The sequence below is a fragment of the Aquarana catesbeiana genome, linkage group LG03 (assembly GCF_042186555.1).
Source record: "Aquarana catesbeiana isolate 2022-GZ linkage group LG03, ASM4218655v1, whole genome shotgun sequence".
Classification (NCBI taxonomy): Eukaryota; Metazoa; Chordata; class Amphibia; order Anura; family Ranidae; genus Aquarana; species Aquarana catesbeiana.
This window is the reverse complement of record NC_133326.1, coordinates 657,466,720-657,486,958: the sequence shown is the minus strand read 5'-3', so window position 1 is coordinate 657,486,958 and position 20,239 is coordinate 657,466,720. Positions and strand designations below refer to the sequence as shown.

The 20,239-nt window shown below is 43.1% G+C and overlaps 1 protein-coding gene and 1 pseudogene across 1 annotated transcript; both read right to left on the bottom strand.

The window, feature by feature from the left end:
• The window catches only part of LOC141134056 (uncharacterized), a 91,214-nt pseudogene extending 73,277 nt beyond the window's left edge, over positions 1-17,937 (bottom strand).
• A 45-nt stretch (positions 17,938-17,982) lies between these two features.
• On the bottom strand, positions 17,983-19,227 carry LOC141133404 (uncharacterized). The gene has a single exon (XM_073622780.1). It carries the CDS (start codon positions 19,225-19,227, stop codon positions 17,983-17,985), a length of 1,245 nt encoding a protein of 414 aa, XP_073478881.1.
• Positions 19,228-20,239: the final 1,012 nt, after the last annotated feature.

Genomic DNA, 20,239 nt, shown 5'->3' with positions numbered 1-20,239 from the left:
GTGCCATTCTGCCGCAGTATATCTGCGTTAGGCGGTCGGCAAGTGGTTAAAAATGAAATTCTCCAGAGAATTTAAACAAATAACTTAATTGCACCATCATACTATGTATACATACCTGGAATGAAGAAGCATAGATAGAGATATCTCAGCAGCTCCTTCTTCTCCTGACCTATTCGTAATTCTAATAGCTGAGTGTACTCTACCTCCCTGTTAAATTTACCGCCACTCACCAACATGAGATGATGTTAAACTTGCTAATAGTTTTCATTTATGTAGCAAAAGGCATGTTTTATACATTCATATTGAACAGTGTACCTATCCTTTGTTTTCATTGATCATCCTACTCATTAGCATTTTAATACTGGGAGGGGATATATCAGGAAGGATCCTTAACTTAAGCAGTATGATAATTGGACCAATAGATACCAACAAAAAATAAAACAATGATTTCATTATCAATGGGCTTGCCTAACTGACAGTAAAGAAACTAAAGATAGCTCATTGTTTTATTTGAATACTGTTACATACAAGTTGTATGGCTTCTTAAATAACCATTCACATGTAGGACCCATCCTGTACCCAATTCAGTTGCCCTTTGTGATATTGGGAGAGATAATTAAATTTAGTATGGTAAAATATTTAGAAAACCTTTGTTGAAAACAACACAGAGCTTAATACTGCAAACCTTCAGAAAAACGATTCTCCTGGCCATTTTGCTGACCCTCTGACTTTAATATTTTTGAAATCACTTTCCTAGAATAAACACCCTATCATGAAAGTCAGAATTCCGAATCGGTATACTTTTTCTAGGTTAGTGACATGGAGTATTGAAGCCAGAGGATCACAAGAGGATGGGTAATTGTAGCAGTGATTATTCAGTAATGGCAGCCTTCATGTCTCTCACAAGATAGATATGTTTTAGTAAATAGACCATAAAACATTCGGATAGTCAGGGGCGTCTCTAGGGGGTTGCTTTTGGGGCTATGGCCCCGAATCTGGGGCCAATAGCCCCGAGTCTCTGCAGGGGTCCCCAAGGGGAGGGGAGGCTCTCTGGGGACCCTGATGCAAGGGAGAGGCTCTCTGGGGACCCTAATGTAAGGGGGGCTCTCTGGGAACCCTGATGTAAGTGGGGGGCCCTCTGGGTACCCTGATGTAAGGAGGAGGCTCTCTGGGGAACCTGATATGGGGGGGCTCTCTGGGGACCCTGGTGTAAGGGGGCTCTCTGGGGACCCTGATGTAAGTGGGGGGCTCTCTGGGGATATATATACACACACACACGTATATTACTGTATATACATGTGTATGCTCGCCCAAGCATATGACTTTCTTTACTTTCTTTACTACGCTGCTATGGGCTCTGGCCCCAGATCGTTTGTAGACCTAGCAACGCCCCTGCGGATAGTTACCACACAAGTAGAAAAATCTCTGTGAGATAGTCCAATATGTAATACTAAATATCTTTCATTGAACTGGAGAAGACTGACAAGTCACAAATTACATACTTATTGGTATCTATATACTTTATATAAACAGCCACAAGTTGAGAAGCATGTTGGACTTTCCTGATACCACACTAAGATGCCATTTCTGATAATGCTTGAACATCTGTTCTATTCATTATTAGCATTGCTGTTTGTGTTTAGATAACTTTGAAACATTCTCCAAATTATGCATACTTGATTCAATAATGGTAAAACAAAAATTATGATATTGGTGGGAAACTTTCCCTAATGACCTTATCATATCTATGAATGAGCAATGTCGCCCCCCCCCCCCCCTTCAAATTTTTTGCTTTTGATTTGGAATACTGGACACCTCTGCATAATGTGTATACTATAAGAGCAATGAAAAAGCGAAAATGAAAAAAAAATTTGCTGGACAGAATATATAATAATAATATTAATAAAACAATAGAAAAAGAAAACTAGTGACAACTATGCACCAGGCCAGTAGATGGGAATACAACGCCTCAACAAGGCCACAGAGAGCTATAAGAATTCACAGAAACTTTCACACTTTACCCCTTTTAAAAATAAAATTCTCCAGAGATACATTTTGAACATTAACCACTTCCGGACCAGCCGCCGCAGTTTTACTGCAGCAGGTTGGCTCGGCTGGGCAAATCGACGTTACCTTACGTCGCTTTTCCTTTTGGCCACTAGGGCGCACACGGGCTGCCGGAGGCACGTACGTGTGCTCGGAGCCGATGCGAGTGCCCGTCAGGCACGATGACCGCCGAGCACCCGCGATCGCTCGTGACAGAGTGAGGACCATGATCTGTGTGTGTAAAAACACACAGATCCCGGTTCTTTCAGGGGAGTAGAGACAGATCGTGGGTTCATACTAAGTATGAACACCGATGATTGACAGTCCCATCCCCCCTACAGTTAGAACACACCTAGGGAACACAGCTAACCCCTTGATCGCCCCCTAGTGTTAACCCCTTCCCTGCCAGTGACATTTATACAGTAACCAGTGCATTTTTATAGCACTGATCACTGTATAATGGCATTACTAGTAAAAAAAAAATAATAACAAAAATGCCATAAATCTATCCCCTATTTTGTAGACGATATAACTTTTGCGCAAACCAATGAATATATGCTTATTGCGTTTTTTTTTACCAAAAGTATGTAGAAGAATACATATCGGTCTAAATAGAGGAAAAAATTGTGTTTTTAAAAAAAGTGTGGGGTATTTATTATAGCAAAAAGTAAAATATATTGGGGGTTATTTACGAAAAGAAAATCCACTTTGCACTACAAGTGCACTGTAAGTCGACTTGGAAGTGCAGTCACTGTAGATCAGAGGGGGACATGCAAGGAAAATAAAAAACAGCATTTTAGCTCTCACATGATTGGATGATAAAATCAGCAGGTCTACAGCGACTGCACTTCCTAGTGCACTTTCAAGTGCACTTGCCGTGCACTTGTAGTGCAAAGTGGATTTGCTTCTGTAGATAACCCTCATTGTGTTTATCGCTGTATCACAAAAAATGGCCTGGTCATTGAGCAGCTAAATCTTCCGGGGCTGAAGTGGTTAAATATCAAAACAATAGGCACATTCAAAAGCAATAGGTGAACACAGTTAATATATTGTACACAATTAGTGAAGAATTTGCGTAAAAGGGAAATAAAAAGAGAATTTAATGCATTCAAGCTGACAAACATTTGTCAAGGTAAAAAAAATATTTGAACAAATAACTCAATTGCATCATCATACAAAGTATACATACCTGGAATGAAGTAGCATAGATAGAGATATCTCAGCAGCTCCTTCTTCTCCTGACCTGTTCGTGATTCCAGTAGCTGACTGAGCTCTCCCTCTTGTTAAATCCAATTTACCACCACTCACCAACATGAGGTGAGGTTAGATTTGCTAAAAGTTTTAATTTACCTAACAAAAGGCATGTTTCATACATTTATATTGAACAGTGTAGCTATCCTTTGTTTTCATTGATCATCCCAGTCATTAGCATTTTAATACTGGGAGGGGATATATCAGGAAAGATCCTTATGCCGCGTACACACGGTCGGACTTTTCGTCTACAAAAGTCCAACGGACGCCGACGGACTAAAGCTGGCTGGTAATCCGTTCGTGTGTGGGCTTCTCCGGACTTTCAGCAGACTTTTTCAGCCTCAAATCCGACGGACTTTAGATTTGAAACATGCTTCAAATCTTTACGTCGTAACTACGACGGACCCGAAATCCGCTCGTCTGTGTGCTAGTCCGACGGACAAAAACCCATGCTAGGGCAGCTATTGGCTACTGGCTATGAACTTCCTTATTTTAGTCCGGTGTACGTCATCACGTACGAATCCGTCGGACTTTTGTGTGGTCGTGTGTAGGCAAGTCCGTTCATTAGAAAGTCTGCTGCAAGTCCGCCGAAAGTCCGCCGGAAGTCTGTCGGACAGGCTGTCGGACTTTTGTAGACGAAAAGTCCGACCGTGTGTACGCGGCATAAAATTAAACAGTATGATAATTGGATCAATGGATACCAACAACAAATAAAACAATGATTTTATTATCAATGGAATTGTCTGATACTCTGAGGTATTTTCCAAAGATAGCACATTGTTTTATTTGAATACAAACAATCTGAATGGCCTCTTATGCCCCGTACACACAGTCGGATTTTAGAGAATTTTTACTTAAAAGTGTATGTCAATATTCACTTCAAATATTCCAACAAATATAAAACAAATTCATGCTGATTCTGTATATCCAGTGCCAATAAAATAAGTAAACATTAATTTGCTTTACAAATGAATGGATAGTTGAAGTGAATATTCATGCAATTTATAAAGAAAAGATTCTCAGCTCCTTTAGCAAATCATCCTAAGGCCGGCCATAAAAAGGTCCAAATCACTGCTGCTATAGCCACTAGCGGTATTCACTGTCTCGGCGGGGACGGCTTTCCCCGCTGGAAGCAGAAAATTGCTTGGCAGGAGGGATTACCTTGTCAGCACAGTTTGTATTGATAAGGGAATCATGCAAATTTCTTTCCTGCAACTTGTGGTTGCAAGAAAGAAATTTTCACTGTGTACAGCCAGCCTAAATGTATTTTCACACATAATTTGTAGTCACAGAGAGTTAGTCAGAGTAGATCTTAGAAAAATATATCTTAGAAAAATATACAGCTGGAAAAATAAGTATTGGACACGTCACCATTTTTCTAGGTAAATACATTTCTAAAGTTGCTATTGACATGAAATTTTCACCACATGTCTATATGTATTGAACACACAAAGAAAGGGAAGTGCAAAAAGGCATGGAAAGCCAAGACACCAACTGAAAGAAGAAAAAGAAGGAGCGTCTACTTGTCTAATGTGTTATTATGGTTGATCCATATAGTATGTTATTACAATGTATGCAATAAAAGGAGGTATTTAAAACATTAGAACAAAATTGACGTTATATAAAAATGAGGTGTATATATTTCCTTTTGAAGATTTACCCATCCCATATTTCTTCTTGGACATTTTTTGAGGGTTATATGTATATTGTTCAGGGTTAGAGAGTATTCTATGCTACGTACAGTTGTTTTTGTTTATTTTGTATTATGGAGAATATAACTACAAAATGGTGGAACGCACAAAGGTTAGGGAGGCTCTAACATTGCCAGAGCATCCAAGAGATATAACACAGGGGCTCCCCTTGTAACTAAAATATCACTATTGTGACTAGGGATGGGCTGTCTGTTTGGGTCGAACATGAGTTTGACTCGAACATTGGCTGTTTGCCCATTCGCCGAATAGCGAACAATTTAGGGTGTTCGCGGCAAATTCGAAAGCCGCGGAACACCCTTTAAAAGTCTATGGGAGAAATCAAAAGTGCTAATTTTAAAGGTTAATATGCAAGCTACTGTCATAAAAAGTGTTTGGGGACCTGGGTCCTTCCCCAGGGGACATGTATCAATGCAAAAAAAAGTTTTAAAAACTGATGTTTTTTTCGGGAGCAGTGATTTTAATAATGCTTAAAGTGAAACAATAAAAGTATAATATTCCTTTAAATTTCATACATTCCGAACCTCACGCCAAAATTTTTAAAAAAATGGCGTGGGGTCCCCCAAAAGTCCATACCAGACCCTTATCGGAGCACGCAACCGGGTAAGCCGCAGGAAGAGGGGAGACGAGAGAGCGCCCCCCTCCTGAATCGTACCAGGCTACATGCTCTCAACATTGGGAGGGTGCTTTGGGGTAGCCCCCCAAAGCACCTTGTCCCCATGTTGATGGGGAGAAGGGCCTCATCCCCACAACCCTTGCCCGGTGGTTGTGGGGTTCTGCGGGCGGGGGGGCTTATCGGAATCTGGAAGCCCCCTTTAACAAGGTGACCCCCAGATCCCGCCCCCCTGTTTGAAATGGTAATGGGTACATTGTACCCATACAATTTCACAAAAAAAGTGTTAAAATTGCAAAAGAAAACACACACCGGGGAAGTCATTTATTAAAAAATAAAAAAACAAATGTCCCACATAGTCCATACACCTCCGCTGACGGAATGAAAAAAAGCTGCATCGACTTGTCTCCATGGGAGGCACCCGCCATATGACGCGTCCTCGCAGGTAACAGCTCTTTTATAATTGAGGGCGTGGCCACATGTGATGTCGCTGGGTGACGCCGCCCCCTCTGACGCACGGGAACTTCCCTATGGCTTTCCCCGTAGCATCAGAAGGGGCGGGGCCACCCCCTCTGATGCACGGGGACATCCCTATGGGGAAAGCCATAGGGATGTCCCCGTGCATCAGAGGGGGCAGAGCCATGGGGATGTCCCTGTGCATCAGAGGGGGCGGACTGGGTGGCCCTGCCCCCCTCTGATGCTATGGGGAAAGCCATAGGGATGTCCCTGTGTGTCAGAGGGGGGCGGATCACCCAGCGACGTCACGTATGGCCCCGCCCTCAGTTATAAAAGAGCTATCACCTGCAAGGATGCGTCATGTGGCATGTGTCTCCCATGGAGACAAGTCGATGCGGCTTTTGTTTTTGTTCCGTCGGCGGAGGTGTATGGACTACGTGGGACATTTGATTTTTTTTATATTTTAATAAAGGACTTTCCCCTGGTGTGTGTGTTGTTTTTTTTTTGCAATTTTGACACTTTTTTGTGAAAGGGTACGGGTACAGTGTACCCGTTACTATTTCAAACAGGGGGGCGGGATCTGGGGGTCCCCTTGTTAAAGGGGGCTTCCAGATTCCGATAAGCCCCCCGCCAGCAGACCCCCACATCCACCGGGCAAGGGTTGTGGGGATGAGGCCCTTCTCCCCATCAACATGGGGATAAAGTGCTTTGAGGGGGCGACCCCAAAGCACCCTCCCAATGTTTAGGGCATGTGGCCTGGTACGGTTCAGGAGGGGGAGCCGCTCTCTCACCCCCCCACTTTTCCTGTGGCCTGCCAGGTTGCGTGCTCGGATAAGGGTATGGTATGGATTTTTGGGGGGACCCCCACACCATTTGTTTTTTTAATTTTGAGGATAGGTATGGTGGTCAACCTATAGAGAAATTGAGTCACCTCTTGCCAATAATCCTGAATCTGTGGACACTCCCAATAAATATGCACAAAGCCTGAAGGAGCACTAGAGCATCTCCAACAGCAGGGTGGTTTCATTAATTTAAATGTGAATAATAATTTTAGTATTAGATTAGCATAAAAAGATTGCTGAAGGGCCTGGTATGAAATTTGGGGGGACCCCAAGTATTTTATTTTTTAAATTTTGGTTCGGGGTTCCCCTGTGGGGGAATCCCATGTCGTTTTTATCAATGAACTTTTAGGTATATCGCTGGACCGACAATTCATTATAGCCGCGAGTAGTTTTGATTTACTTTTTTTCCTTTAGAAATGTAATTTTGCTGTCAGACTGTTCTAAACATGGGAAACATGCGCCACTTTACAGGCATACTATAGACACCCCCCAGGAACGAAATGTAAAGGAATATTACACTTTTATTGTTTCATTTTAAGCATTATTAAAATAACTGCTCCCGAAAAAACGTCCATTTTTAAAACTTTTTTTGCATTGATACATGTCCCCTGGGGCAGGACCCAGGTCCCCAAACACTTTTTATGACAATACCATGCATATAAGCCTTTAAAATTAGCACTTTTGATTTTTCATGTTTGTGTCCCATAGACTTTAATTGTGTTCGCGTGTTCGAACAAATTTTTTGCCTGTTCACATGTTCTGGTGTAAACCGAACAGGGGGTGTTCGGCCCATCCCTAATTTTGACTAACAATTTAACTCGCACCAGGATTTCCCCTTTAGTTTGGAATATAGTGGGGAAGAGTTAAAATATTCAGTCCAAGATAAATGCTAATCTAATACTAAAATTATTATTCACATTTAAATTGATAAAACCAACCTGCTGTTGGAGATGCTCTAGTGCTCCTTCAGGCTTTGTGCATATCTTTTGGGAGTGTCCACAGTTTCAGGATTATTGGCAAGAAGTGACTCAATTTCTCTATAGGTTGACAACCATACCTATCCCCCTGACAGTCAGCATTTGTCTCCTTGGACTGGTAGATTTGCTAGCTTTTGCTAGAACGACACATACTCTACTGGGTATTCTCCTATTTTATGCTAGGAAGGTTAATGGAACTCAAATGGAAGTCAGCTAGGCCCCCAACCTTGTCCTCCTGGAAGCAATTAGTGAATTCTGTGCTATCACTCTACAAAGCAACATATTTATCCCGAGGATGTCCCAATATATGACAAGGTTTGGCACCTGTGGACAAACTCATATTCCTTTGTAGATGATCAGGAACTGACGGGCTAGATTAAGTCGGCTTCCTGAGTATCTACTTGGATTGATGGGGAACTGAGGTCTATGCTTGAGAAGCATGGGCAGTAGTACAGGCTTGGATTGTAGTGTAATAGCAATTGAAAACTGTTATTCTTGTAATATCACGTTTTGGTGAACAGGAGGGAGAATGTTTCTTCCAGGTAATGTTAATCCTTGCCATACTCCTAACTGAGGTGGATCTGAGCAATGTGTGGTTAGAGTTATAAGATAAGTTGTGAGTTGAACTCTGTTATGGTTATGTGCAATTATTAGCTGGGGTATGTTTTGTACCTTAGCCAGAGGCTATGTTTTGTACCTTAAACATATCATTTCTAATAAAGAGAGTTGTCAAAAAAAAATTGATGAAACCAAGGCATGAATGATTTGTACAGATACACTTTTTATTTTTCAGACACATTTTGAGTACATCTACACAATTTAAACTTCTTTTTTTTATATATTTGCAATTTAGTCAATCTCTTAAGCTTATTTAAGCATAACCAATTATTTTCAGAGCGTCCTTAACATTCTGTGTATAAAGTAAAAAAGGTATATTAACCACTTGCTGACCGTATAACACAGATATACGGCAGCAAGGTGGCGCTTGGATCCCATACTAGGCACTTGATCCAGCACTTTCGGGTAGGGGGTGTGCATGCCGACAACCCAACTCTGCTGTGATTAGACACAGCAGATGCCGATCAGTGGGTGCCGGCCAAAGGATGACCACCGGCACCCACCAATCATCTGGAAGGCAAACAGGACAGAACTCTGTCAATGTAAACAAGGCAGAGTTTTGTCCTGGCAGTGGGGGGATGATGGATTTTATTTCCCTGCAAAATAGGGAATTAAATCCACCATTTCCTTTAGTAAAAGCAGCACACAGTTTATACCACAACACTGGCTAGGCACACATTTAACGCTGATCACTGTATTAGTGTCACTGTTTCTCAAAAAGTGTCAGTTTCAGAATGTCCGCCACAATATCGCAGTCCCGCTATAAGTCGCTGATCACCGGCATTACTAGTAAAAACAAATATTAAAATGAGAATTTTGGTATATATATCCCAAAGTTATTAGACGCTATAACTTTTGTGAAAACCAATCGATATACACTTATTGGGATTTTTTTACCAAAAATATGTAGCAGAATACATATTGGTCTAAACTTATGAAGACATTTTATTTTTATTTTTTTTGGATATGTTTTATAGCAGAACGTACAAATATTGTTTTTTTTTTCTTTTTTTTTCTATTTTTTTTGTTTATAGCACAAAGAATTAAAAAAGATAGTGGTGATCAAATACCACCAAAAGAAAGCTCCATTTGTGGGGGAAAAAAATTAAAAAGTTTATTTTATTGGTCTAAATTCATGAAGAAATTCGATTTTTTTTATTGGGATATGTTTTATAGCAGAACATATAAATATATATATATAATTGTCAGTCTTTTTTTGTTTATAGCACAAAGAATTTAAAAAAACACAGTGGTGATCAAATACCACCAAAAGAAAGCTCTATTTGTGGGGAAAAAATGACAAATTTTATTTGGGTACAGTGCTGCATGACCGCACAATTGTCAGGTATAATTAAGCAGTGCCGTATCATAAAAAATGGCCTGGTCATTAAAGTGGTTGTAAACCCCATTTATGAAAGTTGAACTAAGTACATATATCTGTAGTGTTTACATGTCTCTCTCTCTCTCTCTAAAGCTCTAAGGGGTTGATTTACTAAAGGCAAATCCACTTTGGAAGTGCAGTTGCTGTAAATCTGAGGGGAAGATCTGAAATGAGGGGAAGCTCTGATGATTTTATCATCCAATCATGTGCAAGCAAAAATGCTGTTTTTTATTTTCCTTGTATGCCCCCTCAAATCTACAGCGACTGCACTTTCCATAGGAGTTGATTTACTAAAGGCAAATACACTGTGCACTACAAGTGCACTAGGAAGTACAGTCGCTGAACATCTGAGGGGACATGCAAAGAAAATAAAAAACAGCATTTTTGCTTGGATTGGATGATAGAAATCAGCTAGCATGTGCTAAAACTTTGTGTCGGGGAGGTTAGAGTGAGTTTAGCAGGGATTTTGTCTATTCAGACCACAGGTCTGCATATTCCTTTGTTCCTCTGCCTATGTGAAGGGTGTCCCTTTTCGCCAATCAGCTCTCACATGGTGTAAGCCCCGTATCCCCACCCACCCCTATGTGCTGCTGAAAGGGGAAGAATGATTTTTAACATGATCTGCACTTTCCCAAGAGTGTAGAAAGCTGATGACAGCAGATATACAAGTAAAACTTATGTACTTTAGGAGGATTTGTTTCATCTCTATGTATCTTCTGAGGCTTTTCACTTCACCGGGAATAAATGAAGGTTTACATCCCCTTTAAGGGGGGAATAAATCTTCTGGCGGTCAAGTGGTTAAAAATGTTTTATGCTTGGAAATGAGCATTAGAATGATATGCTTTTAATTAATACAACATTAAGGAGTCAGTTATATCTTTGAAATTATGAGTCCCTAACATGAGTCCTGTATGGATCGGTACTTGTTTCTTATAGTCTAATTTGCTCTATATATCTCTCCCCCTCCCCCCCCCCCCAAAAAAAAAAACCTCTTGATGTAATTGCAGGTAGTTCCGTTTCAAAAAACATTTGTTACAGATTTGGATATGGCTTATTTTCTGTGTAAAGTATTAAAGCCGGATCAAAGATTATTTTCATTTAAAATATATCACATTTTTTTAATAAGGCTTCTTTCCAGTGTCGACAGATTTATTTGACTTCTATGAAAAATCCTTGTCACATTTTTCACATGGCTTCTCTCCCATGGGAATTTTCTAGTATTGAGTAGGGATGAGCCGAACACCCCCCGGTTCGGTTCGCACCAGAACCCGCGAACGGACCGAAAGTTCGCACGAACGTTAGAACCCCATTGACGTCTATGGGACTCGAACGTTCGAAATCAAAAGTGCTCATTTTAAAGGCTAATTTGCATGGTATTGTCCTAAAAAGGGTTTGGGGACCCGGGTCCTACCCCAGGGGACATGTATCAATGCAAAAAAAACTTTTAAAAACGGCCGTTTTTTCGGGAGCAGTGATTTTAATGATGCTTAAAGTAAAAAAAAAAAAGTGAAATATTCCTTTAAATATCGTACCTGGGGGGTGTCTATAGTATGCCTGTAAAGTGACGCGTGTTTCCCATGTTTAGAACAGTCCCTGCACCAAATGTCATTTTTAAAGGAAAAAATCTCATTTAAAACTGCTTGCGGGTTTAATGTCATGTCGGGTCATGGCAATATGGATGAAAATCAGTGAGACAAACGGCATGGGTACCCCCCAGTCCATTACCAGTCCCTTTGGGTCTTGTATGGATATTAAGGGGAACCCCGCACCCAAATTAAAATAAGGAAAGGTGTGGGGCCACCAGGCCCTATATACTCTGAACAGCAGTATACAGGCGGTGCAAACAAGACAGGGACTGTAGGTTTGTTGTTAAGTAGAATCTGTTTGTAATTTTGAACATTTTTAACGTGTTTAGCTCCAGCCAAAAAATCTTTTCTAAGCTTTTTGGAAAACATAGGGAAGGGTTATCACCCCTGTGACATTTGTTTTGCTGTCTTTCCTCCTCTTCAGAAGATTTCACCTCACTTTTTTGTCCCAATGAAAAATGTTTTTTGAAAATTTGGGTTTTTTTGTGGAACAAGGATTGGAAAGCATCAGTGGAAAGGAGAACTTGTTTTCCCATATTAACTCTTACAGGAGAGAATTTCCCTTCCTAGGGGTAGATTTCATCTCACTTCCTGTTGTCTCCTTCCGTTTGCAAGTAGGAGTCGTTTGTAAGTTAGATGTTTGAAAGTAGGGTCCTGCCCTATATACTCAGCAGAAATTTGGGCCTTAGGTGTTGCTGTGGCCACAACACTGTAAGCCCTCACAGGGCCCTGCTGTGAAATATTAGATCAAGAATTGTAATTACATGCCCCTGTTGAACAGGAGCTGAAAAATTAGGCCTTAGGCACTGGTGCTGGTGCCACAACACTGCAACCCCTCACAGACACTCTAGTTGGAACGCAGGAACGAGCCCTGCTGCAAATTATTGCTTCAAAAATTGTAATTACACGCCCCTGTTAGACAGGGGCAGAAAAATTGGGCCTTAGGCACTGGTGCTGGTGCCACAACACTGCAACCCCTCACAGACACTCTAGTTGGAACGCAGGAACGAGCCCTGCTGCAAAGTATTGCATCAAAAATTGTAATTACACGCCCCTGTTAGACAGGGGCAGAAAAATTGGGCCTTAGGCACTGGTGCTGGTGCCACAACACTGCAACCCCTCACAGACACTCTATTTGGAACGCAGGAACGAGCCCTGCTGCAAAGTATTGCATCAAAAATTGTAATTACACGCCCCTGTTAGACAGGGGCAGAAAAATTGGGCCCTAGGCACTGGTGCTGGTGCCACAACACTGCAACCCCTCACAGACACTCTAGTTGGAATGCAGGAACGAGCCCTGCTGCAAAGTATTACATCAAAAATTGTAATTACACGCCCCTGTTAAACAGGGGCTGAAAAATTGTGCCTTAGGCACTGGTGGTGGCGCCCAGAACCAAAAATGTTCTTACAAGCTATCAGCGTGATGATTGAGGAGGAAGAGGATAATTACTCAGGGATAGTCACTCAGCATCAGCATAGGCAGTCTTTGAAGGGATCTGAGATTTCAAAAAAAATTATTCGGTTACATCAGCATCAGGTGCTTGGTAGCTGGTGGTGATCCAAGACTCATTCATTTTTATGAAGGTCAGCCGATCGACCGAGTCGGTGGACAGACGCACCCTGTGATCGGTTACCACGCCTCCAGCAGCACTGAATGTGCGTTCCGAAAGAACGCTGGATGCAGGACAGGCCAGTAGCTCAATTGCATACTGTGCAAGCTCTGGCCAGTGATCCATCCTCAAGACCCAGTAACCCAGAGGATTTTCGGTGGGAAAGGTGTCCAAGTCTGATCTTGCCCCTAGGTATTCCTGCACCATGTAAAACAGACGCTGGCGATGGTTGCTGGAACCGATCATACCTTGGGGCTGCGGACCAAAAAATTGTCTGAACGCATCGGTCAGACGGCCACCTTCTCCACCGCTCCTTCTTTGACTGACCGAAGCCTCAGCAACACGTTGTCCAGAAACAGGAGTTTGTAACCTCCCAGTCTCTGGGAACGCGTTGCACAGACCTTTCTGCAAGGCCTCCCGAAGATGTTTCATCCTCTGCTCCCTCTGCGATGGCAAGATAAGGTCCGCAACCTTACCCTTGTAACGTGGATCAAGGAGGGTTGCCAGCCAGTATTGGTCCTTCTCCTTGATACCACGAATACGAGGATCCTTACGCAGGCTTTGCAGGATCAGGGAGGCCATGCAGCGTAGGTTTGCTGAGGCATTCGGTCCGGAGTCCTCTGGGTCACTAAGAACGACATGGTCCGCAGCCACCTCCTCCCAGCCACGTACAAGTCCATGTGTTTCTTGGGACTGATCCCTTAAAGACTGCTGCTGATGCTGAGTGCCAGGCTCCACCTCCATACTGACACAATCTTCCTCCTCCTCCTCTTCCTCCTCGTCCTCTTCCTGTGTGATCGGCGGGCACGCAGGAACACTGTCTGGATAAAGGGGGCCTTGAGAGCTAAGGAAGTCCTCCTCTTCCTGCCTCTGTTCTGCCTCAAGTGCCCTGTCCATTATTCCACGCAGCGTGTGCTCCAACAGGTGGACAAGGGGGACAGTGTCACTGATGCATGCACTGTCACTGCTCACCATCCTCGTGGCCTCCTCGAATGGTGACAGGACAGTGCATGCATCCCTGATCATGGCCCACTGGCGTGGGGAAAAAAAACCAAGCTCCCCTGACCCTGTCCTGGTGCCATAGTCGCACAGGTACTCATTGATGGCCCTCTGCTGCGTGTGCAGCCGCTGCAGCATGGCCAACGTTGAGTTCCACCTGGTGGGCATGTCACAGATTAGGCGGTTCTTGGGCAGGTTAAACTCCTTTTGGAGGTCCGTCAGCCGAGCACTGGCATTATATGACCGGCGGAAATGCACACAGACTTTCCTGGCCTGCCTCAGGACATCCTGTAAGCCCGGGTACCTGCCCAAGAACCGCTGCACCACCAAGTTAAGGACGTGAGCCAAACAGGGCACATGGGTCATTTGTCCCTGTCGGAGGGCAGAGAGGAGGTTGGTGCCATTGTCGCAAACCACCATTCCTGCCTTAAGTTGGCGTGGCGTCAACCACCTCTGAACCTGCCCCTGCAGAGCTGACAGAACCTCTGCCCCAGTGTGGCTCCTGTCCCCCAAGCACACCAGCTCAAGCACCGCATGGCATCTTTTGGCCTGCGTACTTGCGTAGCCCCTTGAACGCCTACGGAGCACCGCTGGTTCCGAGGAAGAGGCCATGGAGGAAGAAGAAGAGGAGGGGGTGGAGGAGAGAGGTGTGTCACAATCAGCATTTTGGAGGCGTGGTGGCAGAACAACCTCCAACACTACTGCACCTTGTCCTGCATCCTTCCCAGCTGCCAGCAGAGTCACCCAATGCGCCGTGAAACTTAGGTAACGTCCCTGTCCATGCCTGCTGGACCATGAGTCAGCGGTAATATGCACCTTACCGCTGACCGCCCTGTCCAGCGAGGCATGGACATTGCCTTCCACATGCCGGTAGAGAGCCGGAATCGCCTTCCGTGAGAAAAAGTGGCGTTTGGGTACCTGCCACTGAGGAACCGCACATTCCACAAACTCACGGAAGGGGGCAGAGTCTACCAACTGAAAAGGCAGCAGTTGAAGTGCTAGCAATTTTGCCAAGCTAGCATTCAACCGCTGGGCATGTGGATGGCTGGGAGCAAACTTCTTTCGGCGGTGCAGCAGCTGGGGCAGGGAAATTTGCCTGGTACAATCTGACGTCGGTGTACCAAAAGCAGATTGCCCACAAGTACTTGGCTGTGACACACCTAATTGTACACCTTCATTCCTCTCACTGCAGGTCTCAGAGAGGACTGAAGGTCTAGTGGGGTTGGAAATCTCAGCTGATGAGGAGCAAGGAGAGATCCTCTTTGTTCTTTGGTGTGGGTCTTTTAGATACGCTTGCCAACGAACTGCATGGCAGGTCAACATATGTCTGGTCAAGCATGTGGTACCCAAGCGGGAGATATTTTGGCCACGCGAGATACGCTTGAGACATATGTTGCAAATAGCAGCGGTGCGATCTGATGCACTCGTCTCAAAAAAGGCCCACACCAAAGAACTTTTTGAATAACGCGCAGAGACTGCAGCGCCCTGCACATGTGGAGCTTTGGGGTGTGATGCAGTCAATGTGCTGCCCTTAGGCTGGCCCCTGGAGGGCATCCTGCCTCGTTGGTGATGTGCTGCCGCCTCCTCCTCCTCCTCCTCCTCCTCCTCCTCCTCTCTCCTATCAGGCACCCACGTTGAGTCAGTGACCTCATCATCCCCTCCCTCCTCATCACTGGAGCAAACCTGGCAGTATGCTGCAGCAGGGGGAGCATGACTGCCAGATTGCTGTCCTTCTTGGGCACCCCCTCTGTCCGCGCTCATGTTACTGCCTTCATCGAGCTCAGTATCGTCATCAGAGCCTTCCAAACGCTGGGCATCCTCCTGGAGCATGTACCCAACACTGTGGTCAAACAGTTCGAGGGAATCCTCATGAGGACATGGTGGAGCTAGGGAAGGAGTCACTGATGACATTGAGCTGAGGGAAGAGGCCGCTGCTTTGCCAGACAAAGCACCCTGGGCATGGGTGAGAGAGGATGAGGAGGATGAGGACGGCTTGGTCATCCACTCGACCAAGTCTTCCGCATGTTGCGGCTCAACATGGCCAGCTGCCGAAAAAAAGGCCAAGCGTGTCCCATGGCCACGTGCTGATGAGGATGCACCGTCTCCACGACCAGCACTAGACACAGAGCCTGCTTGCCCTCTCTTATTGGCTTGTGACTGTCTGCCTCTCCTTCTTGGCCTTCCAGACATACTAATGGCCTGTAGCTGCACTAAGCTGGGATAGAACACCTGTAATTTTCTTCAAGTAGCTTTATATACTGTAACCAGACAAGCCTGCCTGTCAGTAGGAAGATAACAGGAACGGATCTAGCTGAACACTGTGAGCAGGACGCACTGTACTAAATGTAAATAGTCTAGCTGCCTGACCGTGGTACTAATAGGATCAAATAGAACACCTGTAATTTTCTTCAGGTAGCTTTATATACTGTAACCAGACAAGCCTGCCTGTCAGTAGGAAGATAACAGGAACGGATCTAGCTGTACACTGTGAGCAGGACGCACTGTACTAAATGTAAATAGTCTAGCTGCCTGACCGTGGTACTAATAGGATCAAATAGAACACCTGTAATTTTCTTCAGGTAGCTTTATATACTGTAACCAGACAAGCCTGCCTGTCAGTAGGAAGATAACAGGAACGGATCTAGCTGAACACTGTGAGCAGGACGCACTGTACTAAATGTAAATAGTCTAGCTGCCTGACCGTGGTACTAATAGGATCAAATAGAACACCTGTAATTTTCTTCAGGTAGCTTTATATACTGTAACCAGACAAGCCTGCCGGTCAGTAGGAATTTAACAGGAACGGATCTAGCTGAACACTGTGAGCAGGACGCACTGCACTAAATGTAAATAGCAGGAACGGATCTAGCTGAACACTGTGAGCAGGACGCACTGCACTAAATGTAAATAGTCTAGAAGATAACAGGAACGGATCTAGCTGAACACTGTGAGCAGGACGCACTGCATTAAATGTAAATAGTCTAGATAGAAGATAACAGGAACGGATCTAGCTAAACTGAATACAGTGTATATATATATATGCAACACCTGGGATGCATATATATACACAATACACTGTAAGTGCAGCTAACTGACTGACTGTTCTGCCTAATCTATCTAACTCAAATCAAATGACACTGTCTCTCTCTCTCTCTATCTCTCAGCACACCGGAACACACACTACACAGGGCCGCCGTGCAGGCGGCCTTATATAGTGTGGGGTGTGTACTAAATGCCCTGAGCCGTAATTGGCCAAAGCCACCCTGGCTTTGGCCAATTACAGCTCTCTCTACTGACAGCGCTGTGATTGGCCAAGCATGCGGGTCATAGTGCATGCTTGGCCAATCATCAGCCAGCAATGCACTGCGATGCCGCAGTGAATTATGGGCCGTGACGCGCCACACGAATTTAGCGCGAACGGCCCATAACGTTCGCAATTCGGCGAACGATCGAACAGCCGATGTTCGAGTCGAACATGGGTTCGACTCGAACACGAAGCTCATCCCTAGTATTGAGTAAGATGTTCTCTTTGTATGAAGAATTTGTCACATTTTGAAGATCCAAATGACTTTTTCTCCCATGTAAATCCTCCGGTATATAGTAACATTAGAACTATGTAAGAAGCACTTTCTACAATCTGATCATTTAAATGATTTCTCTCTTGTGTGTATCCTTTTATGTGCATTAAGAATAGAACATTGTGAGAAGCACTTGCCACATTATGAGCATTTAAATGTTTTTTCTCCAGTGTGAATTATGGTGTCTAACAAGATTATATTTCAAAGTGAAGCACATGTCACATTCTGAACATTTGAATGGTCTTTCTCCTGTGTGAATTCTCTTATGCATACTAAGTGTAGAACCTTCAGAGAAGCACATTTCACATTCTGAACATTAAAATGGTTTTTCTCCTGTGTGAATTCTCTGATGTCTAGTAAGATGAGAACTGTGTGAGAAGCACTTGCCACATTCCAAACATTTAAACGGTTTCTCTCCTGTGTGAGTCCTCTGGTGTTGAGTAAGATGACCATTACGTGAGAAGCACTTTCCACATTCTGAACATTTAAATGGTTTCTCTCCTGTGTGGATCCTTTTATGTGCATTAAGATTATCACATTGTGAGAAGCACTTGCCACATTCTGAGCATTTAAATGTTTTTTCTCCAGTGTGAATTATCTGGTGTGAAACAAGATTATGTTTCAAAGTGAAGCACATGTCACATTCTGAACATTGAAATGGTTTTTCTCCTGTGTGAATTCTCTGATGTCTAGTAAGATGAGAACCTTGTAAGAAACACTTGCCACATTCTGAACACTTAAATGGTTTTTCTCCAGTGTGAATTATCTGGTGTGTAACAAGACTTTGTTTATAAGAGAAGCACATGTCACATTCTGAACATTTGAATGGTCTTTCTCCTGTGTGAATTCTCTTATGCATACTAAGTGTAGAACCTTTAGAGAAGCACATTTTACATTCTGAACATTGAAATGGTTTTTCTCCTGTGTGAATTCTCTGATGTTTAGTAAGATTAGAACCTTGTGAGAAGCACTTGCCGCATTCCAAACATTTAAACGGTTTCTCTCCTGTGTGAGTCCTCTGGTGTCGAGTAAGATGATCATTATGTGAGAAGCACTTTCCACATTCTGAACATTGAAATGGTTTTTCTCCTGTGTGAATTCTCTGATGTTTAGTAAGATTAGAACCATGTGAGAAGCACTTGCCGCATTCCAAACATTTAAACGGTTTCTCTCCTGTGTGAGTCTTCTGGTGTTGAGTAAGATGATCATTATGTAAGAAGCACTTTCCACATTCTGAACATTTAAATGGTTTCTCTCCTGTGTGAATCCTTTTATGTGCATTAAGATTATCACATTGTGAGAAGCACTTGCCACATTCTGAGCATTTAAATGATTTCTCTCCGGTGTGACTCCTTTTATGAATAGTAAGAGTATAATTATGTGAAAAGCACTTGCCACATTCTGAACATTTAAATGGTTTTTCTCCAGTGTGAATTCTCTGGTGTGTAACAAGACTGTGCTTATAAGAGAAGCACATGTCACATTCTGAACATTTGAATGGTCTTTCTCCTGTGTGAATTCTCTTATGCCTTCTAAGTGCAGAACCTTCAGAGAAGCACATTTCACATTCTGAACACTGAAATGGTTTTTCTCCTGTGTGAATTCTCTGATGTATAGTAAGATGAGAACCTTGTGAGAAGCACTTGCCACATTCTGAACATTTAAATGGTTTTTCTCCAGTGTGAATTATCTGGTGTGCAACAAGATATTGCTTATAAGAGAAGCACTTTTCACATTCTGAACATTTGAATGGTCTTTCTCCTGTGTGAATTCTCAGGTGTTGAGCAAGAAGATCACTTCTTATGAAGGACTTGTCACATTCTGAACATTTATATGGCCTTTCTCCAGTGTGAATCCTCAGATGAACATTGAGATTGGACTTAGAAGTAAATATCTTCTGGCACTCAGAGCATGGATACAAATTTTCTCCTCTTTGACTCATCTTGTGTTAATGTCAATCAGTTTAGTTGTGATTTTTTTTTTCAACAATAGATGTTCGATTTACAGCTGAGCTTGGTAATTTTCCTATATAAAAAATAAAAAGAGATGTTTACACAGATGTTATTATTACCAACAGACTGAGAAGTATAGCTATACAACTTTACTGATTTTTAGAATAATAATTAAATGTGTACACGATAGTCCAAAATCTATTCCAGATCCTTCAACACAAAAAATGATGTGTTGATCATTCCAAAATATATACCAAACCCTCACATACACGTAAACAGGAAAGGAGGGTACACGTTTGCACCCCCTCCTGAACCTTCCTCCCTCCAGAGGTCTGAACAAATTCTGCAGAAATTTTACAATTGACTTTAGTGAGATTAAGGTTCTCTCAAACCCAGAACATTTTGATCTTTTAGGCCTACGTGACTCATTTTGTGTTAATGACAATCAGTTTAGCTGTGATTTATTCAACAATAGGTGTTGGGTTTACAACAGAGTTTAGTAATTTACCTATTTGAAAAAAAACAAAAGATGTTTACACCGACTTTAATATTACCAACAGACTGAAAGTATAGAAATACAACTTCACAGATTTTTAGATGAATTATTAAAAGGTTACACTA

Coding starts and splice junctions, on each gene's coding strand:
- LOC141133404 (XM_073622780.1), bottom strand. CDS start 19,227: ATGTGCTTCTCTGAAGGTTCTGCACTTAGAAGGCATAAGAGAATTCAC.